Consider the following 21,099-nt stretch of genomic DNA (forward strand, 5'->3'; position numbering starts at 1 on the left):
AGTGAGTAGTGATCTCAGGGTGCTTTATGAGTAGTGAGTAGTGATCTCAGGGTGCTTTATGAGTAGTGAGTGATCTCAGGGTGCTTTATGAGTAGTGAGTGATCTCAGGGTGCTTTATGAGTAGTGAGTGATCTCAGGGTGCTTTATGAGTAGTGAGTGATCTCAGGGTGCTTTATGAGTAGTGAGTGATCTCAGGGTGCTTTATGAGGAGTAGTGAGTGATCTCAGGGTGCTTTATGAGTAGTGAGTAGTGATCTCAGGGTGCTTTATGAGTAGTGAGTAGTGATCTCAGGGTGCTTTATGAGTAGTGAGTAGTGATCTCAGGGTGCTTTATGAGTAGTGAGTAGTGATCTCAGGGTGCTTTATGAGTAGTGAGTAGTGATCTCAGGGTGCTTTATGAGTAGTGAGTAGTGATCTCAGGGTGCTTTATGAGTAGTGAGTGATCTCAGGGTGCTTTATGAGTAGTGAGTGATCTCAGGGTGCTTTATGAGTAGTGAGTGATCTCAGGGTGCTTTATGAGTAGTGAGTGATCTCAGGGTGCTTTATGAGTAGTGAGTGATCTCAGGGTGCTTTATGAGTAGTGAGTGATCTCAGGGTGCTTTATGAGTAGTGAGTGATCTCAGGGTGCTTTATGAGTAGTGAGTGATCTCAGGGTGCTTTATGAGTAGTGAGTGATCTCAGGGTGCTTTATGAGTAGTGAGTGATCTCAGGGTGCTTTATGAGTAGTGAGTGATCTCAGGGTGCTTTATGAGTAGTGAGTGATCTCAGGGTGCTTTATGAGTAGTGAGTGATCTCAGGGTGCTTTATGAGTAGTGAGTGATCTCAGGGTGCTTTATGAGTAGTGAGTGATCTCAGGGTGCTTTATGAGTAGTGAGTGATCTCAGGGTGCTTTATGAGTAGTGAGTGATCTCAGGGTGCTTTATGAGTAGTGAGTGATCTCAGGGTGCTTTATGAGTAGTGAGTGATCTCAGGGTGCTTTATGAGTAGTGAGTGATCTCAGGGTGCTTTATGAGTAGTGAGTGATCTCAGGGTGCTTTATGAGTAGTGAGTGATCTCAGGGTGCTTTATGAGTAGTGAGTGATCTCAGGGTGCTTTATGAGTAGTGAGTGATCTCAGGGTGCTTCATGAGTAGTGAGTGATCTCAGGGTGCTTTATGAGTAGTGAGTGATCTCAGGGTGCTTTATGAGTAGTGAGTGATCTCAGGGTGCTTTATGAGTAGTGAGTGATCTCAGGGTGCTTTATGAGTAGTGAGTGATCTCAGGGTGCTTTATGAGTAGTGAGTGATCTCAGGGTGCTTTATGAGTAGTGAGTGATCTCAGGGTGCTTTATGAGTAGTGAGTGATCTCAGGGTGCTTTATGAGTAGTGAGTGATCCCTAGGATGGCAACACATACATTAGGTAGTTTTAATGAGTCTTTATCTATTTTGATAGTTTTACACTGTTCAAATCAACTATTTCTGCATTTCCTACACTAATTTGGAGATTATTTCCACACTGCCACATAGGGCTGCATAACATGGGTCAATAATCTAGGACTTATTTTCAACCAAATGTTGCAATTGCGAATTAGAGCAAAACACATGGGTGAACTGTTGGAATCAAGGAATATAATGATTATTCTAAAATTAGAATATATATATATATATATGTGTTTATTTTTAAAAGTGTGCACTTTGAATACAGCGCTTGACATGACAAGGAATGAAAATCCCAGGGACGAGTTATTGTGGCAGGGTAGGAACCAAAGTGTTGATAAGTGTTTTCTTGTGGACCCTATCATCTTTGGCTACATTGAATTCTCGTAGCTAAATGAAGTAGCTAAACTTTGTGTACTCCTCTTCGCTTTAGAAGATACTGTGGAACAAACATGCAGATTTTAGGTCTCCTTGGTATTATAAGGCTGTATAGTGAATTACATTTGCTCTGACTCAATACATTTATTAGCTAGCGATTAGCATTAGCAGCTAACAAGATTTAGGCCCAACTTGCTAAGAAAATAAAACTAGCTATTTCCAAACTAATATTGTAATTATAGAACGATAGTGGATTTACATTAAGAAGATAAAGTGAAAACAGCATTGTTGTCATCAACATTGTGGCATGTGCTGCATTGACCATGTAGACGGAACACAAGGGTCTCGTGGTTGAGGAACATCAAATGCACTCCTTGAGTGACTGGGGGCGGGGCTAGGTCGGTGTGGAAAGTGATATATATATATATATATATATATATAGATATAGATAGATAAAAGAAAGAGAGCTCAAGTAGCAAATTAAACTACAAAAATAGACGTTACACACTGCGTATCACTTTTCTTTTTTACATTCAAATACCGGTATAGAAAGTCAAGTAAAAACCCAAACGGGTCCGATGCGGTACACCGACCATCCCTACACACAGTATATTAAGTTCCTCATATTTAGGACATTCCTTATAACACCATAGCAAGGCCTATTGGTATTGTTGTAGTAAACTGGAGCAGAAGTAACAGATGAGGGCTTTCTACACAGTGTACACACACACCTACACAGTAGACACACACTGTGCACCTATACATACACACAGCCCCCTCTCAAGAGCCAAACCTGCCTGTCCAACTGTTCCATGAGTCAGTGAGATATACATATCATCTGAAATCTGAGGATTAGCTTTAGGATTGAATGGGGCTTAAATGATGAATGACACTCTGGTAGAAAGGCTAGTAGCCAGTCTTTGTTTTGCGGTCTGTTGCCTGGGTGACCCAGAGGAAGGTCTGTTGCCTGGGTGACCCAGAGGAAGGTCTGTTGCCTGGGTGACCCAGAGGAAGGTCTGTTGCCTGGGTGACCCAGAGGAAGGTCTGTTGCCTGGGTGACCCAGTGGAAGGTCTGTTGCCTGGAAGACCCAGAGGAAGGTCTGTTGCCTGGGTGACCCAGAGGAAGGTCTGTTGCCTGGGTGACCCAGAGGAAGGTCTGTTGCCTGGGTGACCCAGAGGAAGGTCTGTTGCCTGGGTGACCCAGAGGAAGGTCTGTTGCCTGGGTGACCCAGAGGAAGGTCTGTTGCCTGGGTGACCCAGAGGAAGGTCTGTTGCCTGGGTGACCCAGTGGAAGGTCTGTTGCCTGGGTGACCCAGAGGAAGGTCTGTTGCCTGGGTGACCCAGAGGAAGGTCTGTTGCCTGGGTGACCCAGAGGAAGGTCTGTTGCCTGGGTGACCCAGTGGAAGGTCTGTTGCCTGGGTGAGCCAGTGGAAGGTCTGTTGCCTGGGTGAGCCAGTGGAAGGTCTGTTGCCTGGGTGAGCCAGAGGAAGGTCTGTTGCCTGGGTGAGCCAGAGGAAGGTCTGTTGCCTGGGTGACCCAGAGGAAGGTAATGTAGCACCTCGCATTATCGGCATATTCAACAGCGTTTAAGTAATATATTACCTTCAACAGTGTTATCTTGTGATCAAGACATCAATGTTTTGTGACTATTGCCGTTGTAAAAATATGAGTGATAAATATTTTGTTGTGAGAAAGTAGATCGGTTTAATACTAAAATACAATTGAGTGTGAAAAATGTAGGTTACAAGATTGATGTTAAATGATGTGGTCTGTCGGTCAGTCTAATTGTACAATATACAGCGTGTCCCACAATGTGTGTGTGTGTATACAGTTGAAGTCAGAAGTTTACATAACAAGTTATAAATACCCCAACCTAAGTGTTTCAACCACGCCACAAATGTCTCGTTAACAAACTATAGTTTTGGCAAGTCAGTTGTGTCATGCACAAAGTAGATGCCCTAAGTAATCTCTCCAACAATAGTTTATTTCACTGTATCACAATTCCAGTGGGTCAGAAGTTTACATACACTAAGTTGACTTTGCCTTTAAACAGCCTGGAAAATTCCAGAAAATGATGTCATGGCTTTCATCAAATGTTATTGGTCACATATACATGGTTAGCAGACATTAATGTGAGTGTAGCGAAATGCTTGTGCTTCTTGTTCAGACCATGCAGGAATATCTAACAAGAAATCTAACAATTTCCCAGCAACTACCTTATACACACAAGTGTAAAGGAATGAATAAGAATATGTACATATAAATATATGAATGAGCGATGGCCGAACGGCATAGGCATGATGCAGTAGATGGTATAGAGTACAGTATATACATATGAGATGAGTAATGTAGGGTATGTTAACATTATATTAAGTAGCATTGTTTAAAGTGGCTGGTGATATATTTTTACATCAATTTCCATTATTAAAGTGGCTGGAGTTGAGTCAGTGTGTTGGCAGCAGCCACTCAATGTTAGTGGTGGATGTTTAACAGTCTGATGGCCTTGAGATAGAAGCTGGTTTTTCCAGTCTCTCGGTCCCTGCTTTGATGCACCTGTACTGACCTCGCCTTCTGGATGATAGCGGGGTGAACAGGCAGTTTATGGCCTTCCTGTGACATCGGGTGGTGTAGGTGTCCTGGAGGGCAGGTACTTTGCCATTTCAGTTTGTCCGTGATGTGTAGGCTGAGGAACTTAAAACTTTTCACGTTGTTTTCCTGACACCACACTCAGAGGGCCCTCACCTCCTCCCTGTAGGCCGTCTCGTCGTTATTGGTAATCAAGCCTACCACTGTAGTGTCATCTAACATGGCTTTAGAAGCTTCTGATAGGCTAATTGACATCATTTGAGTCAATTGAAGGTGTACCTGTGGATGTATTTCAAGGCCTACCTTCAAACTCAGTGCCTCTGCTTGACATCATGGGAATATCAGTGAAGATCTCAGAAAAAAAAATGTTGACCTCCACAAATCTGGTTCGTCCTTGGGAGCAATTTCCAAACGCCTGAAGGAACCACGTTCATCTGTACAAACAATAGTACGTAAGTATAAACACCATGGGACCACGCAGCCGTCATACCCCTCAGGAAGGAGACGCGTTCTGGCTCCTAGAGATGAACGTACTTTGGTGCGAAAAGTGCAAATCAATCCCAGAACAACAGAAAAGGTCCTTGTGAAGATGCTGGAGGAAACAGGTACAAAAGTATCTATACCCACAGTAAAACAAGTCCTATGTCGACATAACCTGAAAGGAAGAAGCCACTGCTACAAAACTGCCATGAAAAAAGCCAGACTACGGTTTGCAACTGCACATGGGGACAAAGATCGCACTTTTTGGAGAAATGTCCTCTGGTCTGATAAAACAAAAATAGAACTGTTTGGCCATAATGACCCATCATTACATTTGGAGGAAAAGGGGGAGGCTTGCAAGCCGAACACCATTCCAACCGTGAAGCATGGGGGTGGCAGCATCATGTCGTGGGGGACCTTTGCTGCAGGAGAGACTGGTGCACTTCACAAAATAGATGGCATCATGAGGGGGAAAATTATGTGGTTATATTGAAGCAACATCTCAAGACATCAGTCAAGAAGTTAAAGCTTGGTTGCAAATGGGCCTTCCAAATTAACAATGACCCCAAGCATACTTCCAAAGTTGTGGCAAAATGGCTTAAGGACAACAAAGTCAAGGTATTGGAGTGGCCATCACAACGTCCTGACCTCAATCCTATAGAAAATGTGTGGGCAGACCTAAAAAAGCATGTGTGCGAGCAAGGAGGTCTACAAACCTGACTCAGTTACACCAGCTCTGTCAGGAGGAATGGGCCAAAACTCACCCAACTTATTGTGGGAAGCTTGTGGAAGGGTACCCGAAACATTTGACCCAAGTTAAACAATTTAAAAAAGGCAATGCTACCAAATACTAATTGAGTATGTAAACTTCTGACCCACTGGGAATGTGATGAAAGAAATCAAACATTCTCTATTATTCTGACATTTCACATTCTTAAAATAAAGTGGAGATCCCAACTGACCTAAAACAGGGAATTTACACTAGGATTAAAATGTCAGGAATTGTGAAAAACTGAGTTTAAATGCATTTGGCAAAGGGGGAGGTAAACTTCCAACTTCAAGTGTGTGTGTGTGTGTGTGTGTGTGTGTATTTCATTCATTGTAGTTTATGTAAGTTAAAGTTTTCAAAACCTATTAAAAAAAATAAAGTTATTTTTTTACTCTCAAAACCAAACTTACATAAAATACAAAGAAAATCGGTGTCTTCAGTCTCAAAACGTCCCGTTGTTTTCCATTTAAAATGTAGTGAGGTGATTTAATCCTCCAACCGCTAGAGAGAGTGTCTGAAGTTAGGGGGGGGGGGGGGGGGGGCTATACTTCCTGTGTTCAAGATGAGACACTCATGGTGTATAGTATATGGACAGCTGCTACATCATTAAACAGTACACATACAGTGGGGCAAATAAGTATTTAGTCAGCAATCAATTGTGCAAGTTCTCCCACTTGAAAAGATGAGGCCTGTAATTTTCATCATAGCTACACTTCAACTATGACAGACAAAATGAGATGAAAATCACATTGTAGGATTTTTAATGAATTTATTTGCAAATTATGGTGGAAAATAAGTTTTTGGTCAATAACAAAAGTTTCTCAATAATTTGTTATATAGCCTTTGTTAGCAATGACAGAGGGCAAACGTTTTCTGTAAATCTTCACAAGGTTTTCACATTGATCATTGTCATGTTGAAAGACCCAGCCACGTTTCATCTTCAATGCCCTTGCTGATGGAAGGAGGTTTTCACTCAAAATCTCACGATACATGGCCCCATTCATTCTTTCCTTTACACGGATCAGTCGTCCTGGTACCTTTGCAGAAAAACAGCCCCAAAGCATGATGTTTCCACCCCCATGCTTCACAGTAGGTATGGTGTTCTTTGGATACAACTCAGCATTCTTTGTCCTCCAAACACGACAAGTTATATTTTGGTTTCATTTGACCATATGACATTCTCCCAATCTTCTTCTGGATCATCCAAATGCTCTCTAGCAAACTTCAGACGGGCCTGGACATGTACTGGCATAAGCAGGGGGACACGTCTGGCACTGCAGGATTTGAGTCCCTGGCGGCGTAGTGTGTTACTGATGGTAGGCTTTGTTACTTTGGTCCCAGCTCTCTGCAGGTCATTCACTAGGTCCCCCCGTGTGGTTCTGGGATTTTTGCTCACCGTTCTTGTGATCATTTTGACCCCACGGGATGAGATCTTGCGTGGAGCCCCAGATCGAGGGAGATTATCAGTGGTCTTGTATGTCTTCCATTTCCCAATAATTGCTCCCACAGTTGATTTCTTCAAACCAAGCTGCTTACCTATTGCAGATTCAGTCTTCCCCAGCCTGGTGCAGGTCTACAATTTTGTTTCTGGTGTCCTTTGACAGCTCTTTGGTCTTGGCCATAGTGGAGTTTGGAGTGTGACTGTTTGAGGTTGTGGACAGGTGTCTTTTATACTGATAACAAGTTCAAACAGGTGCCATTAATACAGGTAACGAGTGGAGGACAGAGGAGCCTCTTACAGGTCTGTGAGAGCCAGAAATCTTGCTTGTTTGTAGGTGACCATATACTTATTTTCCACCATAATTTGCAAATAAATACATAAAAAAATCCTACAATGTGATTTTCTCTCATTTTCTCTCATTTTGTCTGTCATAGTTGAAGTGTACCTATGATGAAAATTACAGGCCTCTCGTCTTTTTAAATGGGAGAACTTGCACAATTGGTGGCTGACTAAATACTTTTTTTGCCCCACTGTAGCGGTGGTCGGGTTCTGTTGAAACCAAGAAAGTGTTTTGAAACAGAGAGGTAGTTGCTGAACTTGTCCAATTGGAAGAAGACAGATTTTGTTTTCCCATTGCAAAAGGTTTTGCCACGGTGTGCGCAACTGAACAAAACCTGGCCCTTAGATTAAATGATTAACGTATATCAATATATCACGTTGTGAAACATTCTTCAAAAATGGCCTTTGCTCCCCCCTAACCCATCTACAGTAACCCCCCTAACCCATCTACAGTAACCCCCCCCTAACCCATCTACAGTAACCCATCTACAGTAACCCCCCCTAACCCATCTACAGTAACCCATCTACAGTAACCCCCCTAACCCATCTACAGTAACCTCCCTTCCCCCCCCTAACCCATCTACAGTAACCCATCTACAGTAACCCTCCCCTAACCCATCTACAGTAACCCTCCCCTAACCCATCTACAGTAACCCCCCTAACCCATCTACAGTAACCCATCTACAGTAACCCTCCCCTAACCCATCTACAGTAACCACCCTAACCCATCTACAGTAACCCCCCCTAACCCATCTACAGTAACCTCCCCTAACCCATCTACAGTAACCCATCTACAGTAACCCTCCCCTAACCCATCTACAGTAACCCCCCCCATTCCTCTAACACATCTACAGTAACCCCCCCTAACCCATCTACAGTAAACTCCCCTAACCCATCTACAGTAACCCCCCCGCCATTCCTCTAACCCATCTACAGTAACCGCCCCCCCATTCCTCTCTAACCCATCTACAGTAACCCCCCCCATTCCTCTCTAACCCATCTACAGTAACCCCCCATTCCTCTCTAACCCATCTACAGTAACCCCCCCATTCCTCTCTAACCATCTACACAGTAACCCCCCTAACCCATCTACAGTAACCTCCCCTAACCCATCTACAGTAACCCCCCCCTAACCCATCTACAGTAACCCCCCCTAACCCATCTACAGTAACCCCCCCCCCATTCCTCTCTAACCCATCTACACAGTAACCCCCCCCAACCCATCTACACAGTAACCTCCCCTAACCCATCTACAGTAACCCATCTACAGTAACCTCCCCCAACCCATCTACAGTAACCTCCCCCAACCCATCTACAGTAACCTCCCCCAACCCATCTACAGTAACCTCCCCCAACCCATCTACAGTAAAACCCCGACAACCCATCTACAGTAACCCCCCCCCCCCACCCCCCTAACCCATCTACAATAAATCCCCCCCCCCCTTTCCTTCTCTAACCCTGGTTGACTCAGAATTGAACCGGGAAGTGGAGTGTAAAATAAACAAGGTTCTTTCCAACTCTTTTGTCTCTAAACAATGTGGAAAGAAGAGGGGTTGGGCCTGGAGAGAGGTTTCAGACAGTCCGTGGCTAAAATGTACATTTTGTTCCACCAGCCACTGTAGCAGGTAGATTTTATTTTTTAATTTAAATGTGTTATTTTTTTTATCTACCAGCCACTCAGATGTTTTACCAACCAAAATATTGTTTCACCATAATTGCATCAACAACAAAATATGAGCATGCTTGGTAATGTTTCTAAAGCAAGAAATATTAGTAAGAAGTAATATTGTTATATTGCTCAATTTCATTAAAATAGTTTTGTAACTCGAGTATTTTAACCATAATAGAGACGAGACTAAATGTTCAGCTGCCCCTTTAAGGGCGGGAGGTTACCGCGGTAACAGGGCCACTCGAGTTTTGTCACGTGTGTGTGTGTGTGTGTGTGTGTGTGTGAGAGAGAGAGTTTTAGGATCCGACTAGGGCGTCTCTTCACTATCAGTGGAAGCAGCCGATTCTAACGTTGAAAAACCTGAGCTTGTGAACAAAGCAATATAAATTGACAAGAAACACTTGGCGAAAGTCTCACTTTGTAGACGTTCGAGTAAACTTGATCAACGTGTATGCCTGTGCGCAGCGCCTCCGAAAACGAATGTATATCGTGCGTCACTCAGTGCGCAGATCCCCCTGCCAAGCAGTGTTGCTGCGTAGGGTGGGTTGTATACTTCGTCTTTCTTTGTGCAATTAGCAGCTATGCAACAAAACAGCAGAAATACTTCAATAACAGCTGCATGATGTTCTCATACTTGACTTTTTTTTCATTCACGAATGTAATGCCATGCAAATTGACTACCCGCCAACGTGGCTGGTCTAATGGACATTCTTACCCGACAATACCCAAATCTACCCGCCAAACAGCGGGTGTTAATGTTATGCCCTGCAGACGGCACACTAAAAGGCCCAACCTCTAATGGGAATGCCATAGTCCTGTTAGAAAGAACCTCCCTATTCTGTAGGTGAAAGGTGAGAGAGGAAAGAAAATTCCCTTTACAAAGACTGCAGTCTCAACCTTCCTTTAGGAAAGACCAGGCATACAGCTCTATGTCAATGGCTTTAATAAGTGGTAGAGAGAGAAAGAACAGGTGAGTGAGCGAGAGAAAGAGAAAGAGAAAGAGAGAAAGAGAAAACACGCATTCTTTCATACTAGCAGAGGCTGCTACACCGGATGTCACAGGAAGGCTTAAAAGATCATCAAGGACAACAACCACCTGAGCCACTGTCTGTTCTCCCGCTGCCATCCAGAAGGCGAGGTCAGTACAGGTGCATCAAAGCTCTGGGACCGAGAGACTGAAAAACAGCTTCTATCTCAAGACTATCAGACTGTTAAATAGCCATCACTAGCACATAGAGTCTGCTGCCTATATACATAGACTTGAAATCACTGGCCACTTTAATAAATGGAACACTAGTCACTTTAATAATGTTTACATATCTTGCATTACTCATCTCATATGTTTACACTGTATTCTATTCTACTGTATCTTAGTCTATGCATTACTCATCTCATATGTTTACACTGTATTCTATTCTACTGTATCTTAGTCTATGCATTACTCATCTCATATGTTTACACTGTATTCTATTCTACTGTATCTTAGTCTATGCATTACTCATCTCATATGTATACACTGTATTCTATTCTACTGTATCTTAGTCTATGCATTACTCATCTCATATGTATACACTGTATTCTATTCTACTGTATCTTAGTCTATGCATTACTCATCTCATATGTATACACTGTATTCTATTCTACTGTATCTTAGTCTATGCATTACTCATCTCATATGTATACACTGTATTCTATTCTACTGTATCTTAGTCTATGCATTACTCATCTCATATGTATACACTGTATTCTATTCTACTGTATCTTAGTCTATGCATTACTCATCTCATATGTATACACTGTATTCTATTCTACTGTATCTTAGTCTATGCATTACTCATCTCATATGTATACACTGTATTCTATTCTACTGTATCTTAGTCTATGCATTACTCATCTCATATGTATATACTGTATTCTATTCTACTGTATCTTAGTCTATGCATTACTCATCTCATATGTATATACTGTATCTTAGTCTGCCACATTTCTAGTCCAAATATTTATAGATTCTTAATTCCATTCCTTTAGATTGTGTGTATTGTGAGATATTACTGTACTGTCGGAGCTAGAAACACACAAGCATTTCTCTACACCCGCAATAACACGTGTACCTGATCCATAACATTAGATTAGATGGTCTTTCACCTGCTAAACACGTGTACCTGACCCATAACATTAGATTAGATGGTCTTTCACCTGCTAAACACGTGTACCTGATCCATAACATTAGATGGTCTTTCACCTGCTAAACACGTGTACCTGATCCATAACATTAGATTAGATGGTCTTTCACCTGCTAAACACGTGTACCTGATCCATAACATTAGATTAGATGGTCTTTCACCTGCTAAACACGTGTACCTGATCCATAACATTAGATTAGATGGTCTTTCACCTGCTAAACACGTGTACCTGACCCATAACATTAGATGGTCTTTCATGGAGCTCAGGTGTATTTCCCCTCCAACGTGGTGGTTGTGTTGGAACTCAGGAACAATTCCAGAGCCTTAAAAAGTCTGAAGTTGAGGTGGCGGTGATGATGCATACATGTTCCCTCACTTTCATCTCAGTACTACAGACCTTGGTTCGAATCCAGGGCTGTGTCACAACTGTCCGTGATCGGGAGTCCCGTACGGCGGCGACACAATTGGACCCAGCGTCGTCCAGGTTAGGGGAGGGTTTGGGCGTCATGGTAATATAAGAACTGGTTCTTACTTAATAAAAACATGTAAATGTTGCACATTCACTTGGTTAAACAAAGTACCATTCCTTCCCATATACAGTAATAACACAGGAATGGTCCATTACTATTGGAGGGGGTATTTGGCTTGATGACCCTGACCTCACTTCCATGCTCTGACTCATAGTTCTATGACACGAATGATAGTATCCCCCCCCCTCCACCTAAATGGTATTGACCAGAGAAGTGAAGACTAAACCAATGGCAGGAAACGTTGCCAGTTAAACAGAATGACAACGTTCACAATTGTTGAGAAACTATTGCGACATCTTGATTATCTTTCGAGACAAACGAAACACTCTGTACCGTATCTTGGTCACTCAGGCAATCTAAAAACACTAAACAATAAGCTTCTATGTTGCAATAGTAAAAGTGTTTACAAGGAACATCCAATACTAAACCCAAACGAATCGTCTTAACCAAGGTTTCTCCCAATAGACCTAAGATGTTTTAATTATTTCTTTTTCAAGGCACCCTGTCTCAATGCATAACTTTCTACTCAAGTCATGACTGACTACAGCAACAACCAGAACAATAGCATAGAGAACCACATTTGTCCGAAATGTCCCGTCAGTTAACACAAGTGAATTTAAGTAAAGCGTTAGTGTACAGAGGATCGTGAACCATTAAGTTTCAAATCCCGGTTGGCATATGAACCCCTAAATGAGAAAATATTCAATCTCTCACCTGTACACATCTCCAGATCCTTCTTTTCCGCCTCTGCTACCCGGGCCGCCTCCTCCTCATCCTCAGCCTCGGTGGTGCAGCGGTAACCCTTCCTCTTCAGGACGTGACACACCAAGACCCCCAGGAGACCCAGGAGGAAGAAGACCGGCACCAGGACGAAGGCTATGTACTCTGGGTTCACATGATCGTCTCCTGCGCTGCTGCCTCCCCCCGCTGTCTGACCCGCTAGAAAGCAGACCGGTGGAGGATAGGTGGTAGATGGAAGGGAGAGAGAGAGAAGGGGATATGGATAGAGGTGATGAGGAGAGAGAGAGAGAAGGGGATATGGATAGAGGTGATGAGGAGAGAGAGAGAGAAGGGGATATGGATAGAGGTGATGAGGAGAGAGAGAGAGAAGGGGATATGGATAGAGGTGATGAGGAGAGAGAGAGAGAAGGGGATATGGATAGAGGTGATGAGGAGAGAGAGAGAAGGGGATATGGATAGAGGTGATGAGGAGAGAGAGAGAAGGGGATATGGATAGAGGTGATGAGGAGAGAGAGAGAAGGGGATATGGATAGAGGTGATGAGGAGAGAGAGAGAAGGGGATATGGATAGAGGTGATGAGGAGAGAGAGAGAAGGGGATATGGATAGAGGTGATGAGGAGAGAGAGAGAAGGGGATATGGATAGAGGTGATGAGGAGAGAGAGAGAAGGGGATATGGATAGAGGTGATGAGGAGAGAGAGAGAGAGAAGGGGATATGGATAGAGGTGATGAGGAGAGAGAGAGAGAGAGAAGGGGATATGGATAGAGGTGATGAGGAGAGAGAGAGAGAGAGAAGGGGATATGGATAGAGGTGATGAGGAGAGAGAGAGAGAGAGAAGGGGATATGGATAGAAGTGATGAGGAGAGAGAGAGAGAGAGAAGGGGATATGGATAGAAGTGATGAGGAGAGAGAGAGAGAGAGAAGGGGATATGGATAGAAGTGATGAGGAGAGAGAGAGAGAGAGAAGGGGATATGGATAGAAGTGATGAGGAGAGAGAGAGAGAGAGAAGGGGATATGGATAGAAGTGATGAGGAGAGAGAGAGAGAGAGAAGGGGATATGGATAGAAGTGATGAGGAGAGAGAGAGAGAGAGAAGGGGATATGGATAGAGGTGATGAGGAGAGAGAAAGGGGATATGGATAGAGGTGATGAGGAGAGAGAGAGAGAAGGGGATATGGATAGATAGGTGATGGGGAGAGAGAGAAAAAGGGCAGGATGAGAGAAAGATGTGAGGATTTTATGATGGTTCAATGTGGGCCCTGTGAGTGTGAGAGTATGTATTGGTAAATAAAGTTAGAGTAGCCATTCTCTATGGATGTCCCTGAAAGTTGAATATCATAGTGCCACAGCTAAGGAATACGCCACACACACCTCAACCTGTGTTTTAGGGGAAAACAATCAGAGGAAACCCATAGTGTCCTCTTCAATTTGTCAGTTTTGCCGTTCAGTAACAGTATCAGATATCAAAGTTGATCAGTTACTGAAAAGTGTGGAAGGGGGGGGGGGGGACTCAAAATGGCACAGAGAATACCCTTCCTAAAGTAGGTTGATGTCAAAAGGACAGTAACAATATAAAACCATACCAGATGAGAAGGAGAGCGAAAAGGGGGATGAGAGAAGGAAAGGAAGATGGAAAAATAAGACCATTACATATTGTCAAGAGATGAACGAAATGGATAATGCATGTGTGGTAACCACAAGACACTCCATTAGTCATAATTCAATTTACGACCTAGTCACCACTGACATGTCACATTTTGACTCATATGCTGAGTGGCACCAGATATTCCTACTAGTCAGCAGAGGGAGGATTTAAGCGCTCGTCGCAACTGAACTCAACGCTCATTCAGGTGATAATGAATGTCGACAGTGCTTTCATGTTTCCTCGCTTGCTGGATAAAAAGTGCTGTCCCATATTTTTCTCCCCAGCACTGCGGGCTGTCATGTCCGCCGACAGCCCTTTAAAAATGGCCAAGAGAGGAGAGAGAAAGACAGAGACAGAATGTCAGTATCACCAGGGAGACTGCTGACTCCAGGGAGACTGTAATCCCTGTAACTTTCCAGCTCTCCCCTCCTCGTCTCTCGCTCCGTTGTTGTTTTCCCTCAACATACGCTCTCTGGGTAAGTTTATTGGAGAGAAAAAAGGGAAGCAGAAAGATGGAAGCAGAAAGACAGAAGCAGAAAGATGGAAGCAGAAAGAGAGAAGCAGAAAGAGAGAGAGATCTGCAAGACAGAGCAGGACTGTGGTGAAAGCAGTGTTAATCAGGACATTTGGCGGGCCTGTTTATCAGGACAGTTGGTGGGCCTGTTTATCAGGACAGGTGGCGGGCCTGTTTATCAGGACAGTTGGCAGGCCTGTTTATCAGGCTTGTTTATCAGAACAGGTGGCGGGCCTGTTTATCAGGACAGTTGGCAGGCCTGTATAACAGGACAGTTGGCAGGCCTGTTTATCAGGACAGTTGGCAGGCCTGTTTATCAGGCTTGTTTATCAGGACAGTTGGCAGGCCTGTTTATCAGGACAGTTGGCGGGCCTGTTTATCAGGACAGTTGGCGGGCCTGTATAACAGGACAGTTGGCAGGCCTGTTTATCAGGACAGTTGGCAGGCCTGTTTATCAGGACAGTTGGCGGGCCTGTTTATCAGAACAGGTGGCGGGCCTGTTTATCAGGACAGTTGGCGGGCCTGTTTATCAGGACAGTTGGCAGGCTTGTTTATCAGGACAGTTGGCAGGCTTGTTTATCAGGACAGTTGGCGGGCCTGTTTATCAGGACAGTTGGCAGGCCTGTTTATCAGGCTTGTTTATCAGGACAGTTGGCAGGCCTGTTTATCAGGACAGTTGGCAGGCCTGTTTATCAGGACAGTTGGCAGGCCTGTTTATCAGGACAGTTGGCGGGCCTGTTTATCAGGACAGTTGGCGGGCCTGTTTATCAGGACAGTTGGCGGGCCTGTATAACAGGACAGTTGGCAGGCCTGTTTATCAGGACAGTTGGCAGGCCTGTTTATCAGGACAGTTGGCGGGCCTGTTTATCAGAACAGGTGGCGGGCCTGTTTATCAGGACAGTTGGCGGGCCTGTTTATCAGGACAGTTGGCGGGCTTGTTTATCAGGACAGTTGGCAGGCTTGTTTATCAGGACAGTTGGCGGGCCTGTTTATCAGGACAGTTGGCAGGCCTGTTTATCAGGCTTGTTTATCAGGACAGTTGGCAGGCCTGTTTATCAGGACAGTTGGCGGGCCTGTTTATCAGGACAGTTGGCAGGCCTGTATAACAGGACAGTTGGCAGGCCTGTTTATCAGGACAGTTGGCAGGCTTGTTTATCAGGACAGTTGGCGGGCCTGTTTATCAGGACAGTTGGCGGGCCTGTTTATCAGGACAGTTGGCGGGCCTGTTTATCAGGACAGTTGGCGGGCCTGTTTATCAGGACAGTTGGCAGGCCTGTTTATCAGGACAGTTGGCAGGCCTGTTTATCAGGACAGTTGGCAGGCCTGTTTATCAGGACAGTTGGCAGGCCTGTTTATCAGGACAGTTGGCAGGCCTGTTTATCAGGACAGTTGGCAGGCCTGTTTATCAGGACAGTTGGCAGGCCTGTTTATCAGGACAGTTGGCAGGCCTGTTTATCAGGACAGTTGGCGGGCCTGTTTATCAGAACAGGTGGCGGGCCTGTTTATCAGGACAGTTGGCAGGCCTGTATAACAGGACAGTTGGCAGGCCTGTTTATCAGGACAGTTGGCAGGCTTGTTTATCAGGACAGTTGGCGGGCCTGTTTATCAGGACAGTTGGCAGGCCTGTTTATCAGGCTTGTTTATCAGGACAGTTGGCAGGCCTGTTTATCAGGACAGTTGGCGGGCCTGTTTATCAGGACAGTTGGCAGGCCTGTATAACAGGACAGTTGGCAGGCCTGTTTATCAGGACAGTTGGCAGGCTTGTTTATCAGGACAGTTGGCGGGCCTGTTTATCAGGACAGTTGGCGGGCCTGTTTATCAGGACAGTTGGCGGGCCTGTTTATCAGGACAGTTGGCGGGCCTGTTTATCAGGACAGTTGGCAGGCCTGTATAACAGGACAGTTGGCAGGCCTGTTTATCAGGACAGTTGGCGGGCCTGTTTATCAGGACAGTTGGCGGGCCTGTTTATCAGGACAGTTGGCAGGCCTGTTTATCAGGACAGTTGGCAGGCCTGTTTATCAGGACAGTTGGCAGGCCTGTTTATCAGGACAGTTGGCGGGCGGGCCTGTTTATCAGGACAGTTGGCGGGCCTGTTTATCAGGACAGTTGGCGGGCCTGTTTATCAGGACAGTTGGCGGGCCTGTTTATCAGGACAGTTGGCGGGCCTGTTTATCAGGGCAGTTGGCGGGCCTGTTTATCAGGGCAGTTGGCGGGCCTGTTTATCATGCTTGTTTATCAGGACAGTTGGCAGGCCTGTTTATCAGGACAGTTGGCGGGCCTGTTTATCAGGACAGTTGGCGGGCCTGTTTATCAGGACAGTTGGCAGGACTGTTTATCAGGACAGTTGGTAGGCCTGTTTATCAGGACAGTTGGTAGGCCTGTTTATCAGGACAGTTGGTAGGCCTGTTTATCAGGCTTGTTTATCAGGACAGTTGGCGGGCCTGTTTATCAGGACAGTTGGCAGGCCTGTTTATCAGGACAGTTGGTAGGCCTGTTTATCAGGACAGTTGGTAGGCCTGTTTATCAGGACAGTTGGTATGCTTGTTTATCAGGTCTCTAAGGGCCATTGCTTGGACAGGGGCCGGCCATCCATGTGCCATCAGGAATGGAGTGACACACACACCACAAGGTCTCTTTAGTTTGGGGAAAATCTTTCCACTTCCTCTGTGACTGACTGAGGCCAAAACCACAAGGTGCCCCCCCACCACAAAAACCTTTAGCCTGGTTCCGTGTTGTTCTTCCATGTTCACAGTAAAGAGATAACTGGTGATGGTTTGGTCCCACAATCCTAGTGTGCGATGGTTGAGTTTCAGATTATTTTGTGCCCAATAGAAATTAATGGTAAATAATTTGTGTCATTTTGGAGTCACTTTTATTGTAAATAAGAATTGTTTCTATGCACTTCTACATTAATGTGGATGTTACCATGGTTACAGATAATCCTGAATGAATCGTAAATAATGAGTGAGAAAGTTACAGAGGGTTAAAGATCATACCCTTAAATCAAGGGTGTCAATCATTTCAGACAAGACTGTCTTAGATATTCCTGACTGAATCTGGCTCACAGGAGGGAAAGGTATGAGGGGGGGGGGGGGGGGGGGGGGGGGGTCAAAGGTTACAGTGCGTATCTTCCCCCGTCTTCTCCTGACATTTCCCACGTGAGACATTCCATCCAGTGCCACATGAAGCAGACAATCGGGTCATTGTGTTTTCCTCCGGTGTGCATCCCGTCTGTGTGCGAGGGAGTGAGAGCGTGTCTAGTGACTGTGTGTTCTATGTGACGGTGTCTACATGTGACCGTACGATGTACAAACATACCACTCTCGGTGGGTGTGTGTGTGTATATGTCTTTGTTCCCCCATTGTCCCTCTCCCCCTGAAGCATCTGACTGTGGTCTACTCCGAACACTGTCTGATGAGTTCTTTCTCTCTGTTCTCGTTTTCCTTTATAGGATGTCAGTGGGCGGAGCTACGAGGATGTCAGTGGGCGGAGCTACGAGGGTCGTCCGTGAAATGGGACACACCTCTTCCCCCTCAATACGTAGAGGAGACTCTCTCCACACAGGCATACTGTTGTTTTTTTGGTTGTGGCCTTTTGGGGGATTCTTTGCATTGTATTTGTTATGGCACTCATACTACACTGTTACCTAGATATAGTAAACAAATATATTTATTAAATAAAGTTATTTCTCCATCTCCGCGCTGTCTCCTTCTTTGTTACGGGCTACGAGCCGGGTTCGTGACATGCCTCAACCCGGGTCACGGAACCTTAGTGTATCTATCCCAGTTACCTGCCAACAGATCCAATGGGGGGGGGGGGGGGGGGGGGGGGGTCAAGATATGGATGTGTGTGTCGTACCACATCAGAACCCAAAATATGAGCCTATTTTACTCCAATGTTTAGCCTCAAAACCTAGTTCCAACTATATTTTGTTAAATCATGGACGGTCAGTCCAGACTATATAGCCTCAACCTAGTTCCAACTATAATTTGTTATATCATGGACGGTCAGTCCTTGCATCCATATCTCAGTGTATTCATTTGAGAAAGGTTACATTTCTCCTGCCTCATCCCTCACTTTACACATAAAACACCGGATTGGATTAAACTACACACAATGAATGGACAGTTTAGGGGTCCATTTCAATAGTCTAAAGAGGCTTCCTCACCTCCGTCTAACATGTTATCCTTCTCCAACTTCCACAACAACAGGTCCCAGAGCTTCCATTTTCCCCTCCCCTTCTCTAGCTCAGTGTGGAACGTACACATATCATCTACAGAGATTAATGCTACTGTCAGAGGAATTAAATCCTATATCGTCTCTTCAGATTTCCTGCCGCTGTGGTATGCATCCCCATATCCATACAGACACATTTGCCATGTCAAATCATCTGCGCAATAAAAACACACCGGAAAAAATGAATGACTGTAATTTGCAGTGATGCGACATGGGAGATGAGGATATTATGAGGGTTCAATGTGGGCCCTGTGAGTGTGAGACTATGTGTTGGTAAATAAGTTAAGAGGAACCATTTCCTCTATGGATGTCCCTGAAAGTTGAATATCATAGGCCCTGGTCTCTACATATTCCTTAGCTGTGGCACTACGCCACACACACACACACACACACACACACACACACGTCTGAAACTATGTTGTAGGAGAATTCAGCCATTGAGGAAACCAATAGTATCCTCATCAATTTGAACAATACCAGACTATATCAAAAGTCGATTGGTTAATTAAAGCGAGGAGACGGGGGAACTCAAAATGGCACAGTGATCCCCTTCCGAAACAAGGTTTATGTCAAAAGGACCACATAATGCCAGTTATTATTGTCCTGTGGTTGACATTCACTGAAGCAGTAACTTCCCAGACATGTTGTAGGTGTACGGAACTATTTTCATTGGTAGGTCCAGAGGTTTATGTCAACACAGGTCTCTGGGTAAGTCTACTGTTCAACGGGATCTAGAAGGCAAAAAAAGGGAGCTTCCTGCTACGTGTCAAGCGGAATGGTTCCACTGGGGACAGATGAGAGGATGTGGTTGTCTTTTTTTCCCCCCATGAGGATGTCCAACTACTTGTATTAGACAAAGATAACTAGTTAATGAATGTATTAACACGGCTATAAATCACTGAACCGGAATTATATAAACACCATTGGAGCAGAATCAGGCTAGTCTGATGTCACAAAAGAACGTAAGAAAAAGTACCTACTTTTAGTTTAAATTTGTGCCTAATTGTCCAGAGAATTCCCTGAATTTTATGCATGTCAAAACTCTATTCCCTGTGACAGCCACTGATAAACAAAATGGAGTTACGAGTGTCCTTCCCGTTAGGAACAAGACTCGGCTACTGTCTTTGATTCCCTCCTAGCTCCGGCCTACACAGATCACCGGGCAGAGGAACGGACAGACCGGGGACACACATCTTACAACCACGTGCAGGTCTACACTCTCGTGCTTAAACCACGTGTTGAATGTTTGTGTTTACGGCTGAGGATTACGTTTTGGGCCTTTTGTGAGCGACAGACAACAGCTGCATGGTCACAAAGCTGTGTTAGTCACGAAGGAGGACGAAGCAGAACCCCCCCCATATCCTCAAAGGTCATATCCTATGTTATTGTACAGGAGGGTCTGAAAGCTTAGAGCCAAAGCAGGAACTTAAAGTCATGTGTTTTTTGAGGACTTGTTCTTGGCATGTCAATGGCAATAATAACTCTGGTCTTCCTCCACTCAAATGGAATGAATGCTTGTCGTTTCACATTGTAAATGGGAGCGTTTATACCGGCTTGGGCATAAAATTTAAATTCTTTAACCAGACAGCAGAAGTCATTCTGCCTGTGGATGCCTCATCTTCATACAGGACGCCACATGTTTAGACCTACACTACTCTTTACTGCCCATACCGCCTTACAATTAGAACAATACACATTTAGATTAAAAGAGTTCAATAGGTCAGGATTGGCCTATTATAGCTGCAGTTTTACATTTTGCACAAGGTGACAACAGAAACACAGGGCTAGGCTGGACAGCCTATGCAACGTGCCTCACAGGAAATTCAAAAATATAGCCCTTGGCAAACCTATCCACTTTGGTGATGAAACTTTGTATCACTGTAGGCAGGCTGGTCTCAGACTAGACGTAACATTGTAGACGAAAACCCAGGGAGATTAAATTCATATGATATGTTACCGTACCAATCGTACCATAACACTAAAGGTTACTTGGTTGGTCAGGGTAGATCTATAACAAACCAAAAGATTCAAAACACACAATCTCATCATGGACATCTTCACCATTTTAGGTCATTAACACCTACCTGCTACATTTTAAGCTACTTAACATGTTAGCTAACCCTTCTCCTAACATATTGTACAAACTGCAATTTGTAACATGGACATCCATTAAT

General features: G+C 44.5%; 1 protein-coding gene and 1 long non-coding RNA gene across 3 annotated transcripts in view; one reads left to right on the forward strand and one right to left on the reverse strand.

Moving 5' to 3' along the window:
* Positions 1 to 21,099, reverse strand: part of rell1 (RELT like 1) — a 45,315-nt gene that overhangs the window by 18,217 nt on the left and 5,999 nt on the right. For both annotated transcript variants that reach the window (XM_020491726.2, XM_020491725.2), the window contains exon 3: positions 12,504 to 12,728. In XM_020491726.2, the coding sequence (XP_020347315.1) occupies positions 12,504 to 12,728 (225 nt within the window). The remainder of the gene's footprint in view (positions 1 to 12,503; positions 12,729 to 21,099) is intronic.
* Positions 13,659 to 18,382, forward strand: LOC116375308 (uncharacterized). The gene is made up of 2 exons (XR_004211074.1): positions 13,659 to 14,651; positions 18,141 to 18,382. It is a non-coding gene; the product is annotated as an uncharacterized LOC116375308 (long non-coding RNA).

The sequence above is a fragment of the Oncorhynchus kisutch genome, linkage group LG9 (assembly GCF_002021735.2).
Source record: "Oncorhynchus kisutch isolate 150728-3 linkage group LG9, Okis_V2, whole genome shotgun sequence".
NCBI lineage: Eukaryota > Metazoa > Chordata > Actinopteri > Salmoniformes > Salmonidae > Oncorhynchus > Oncorhynchus kisutch.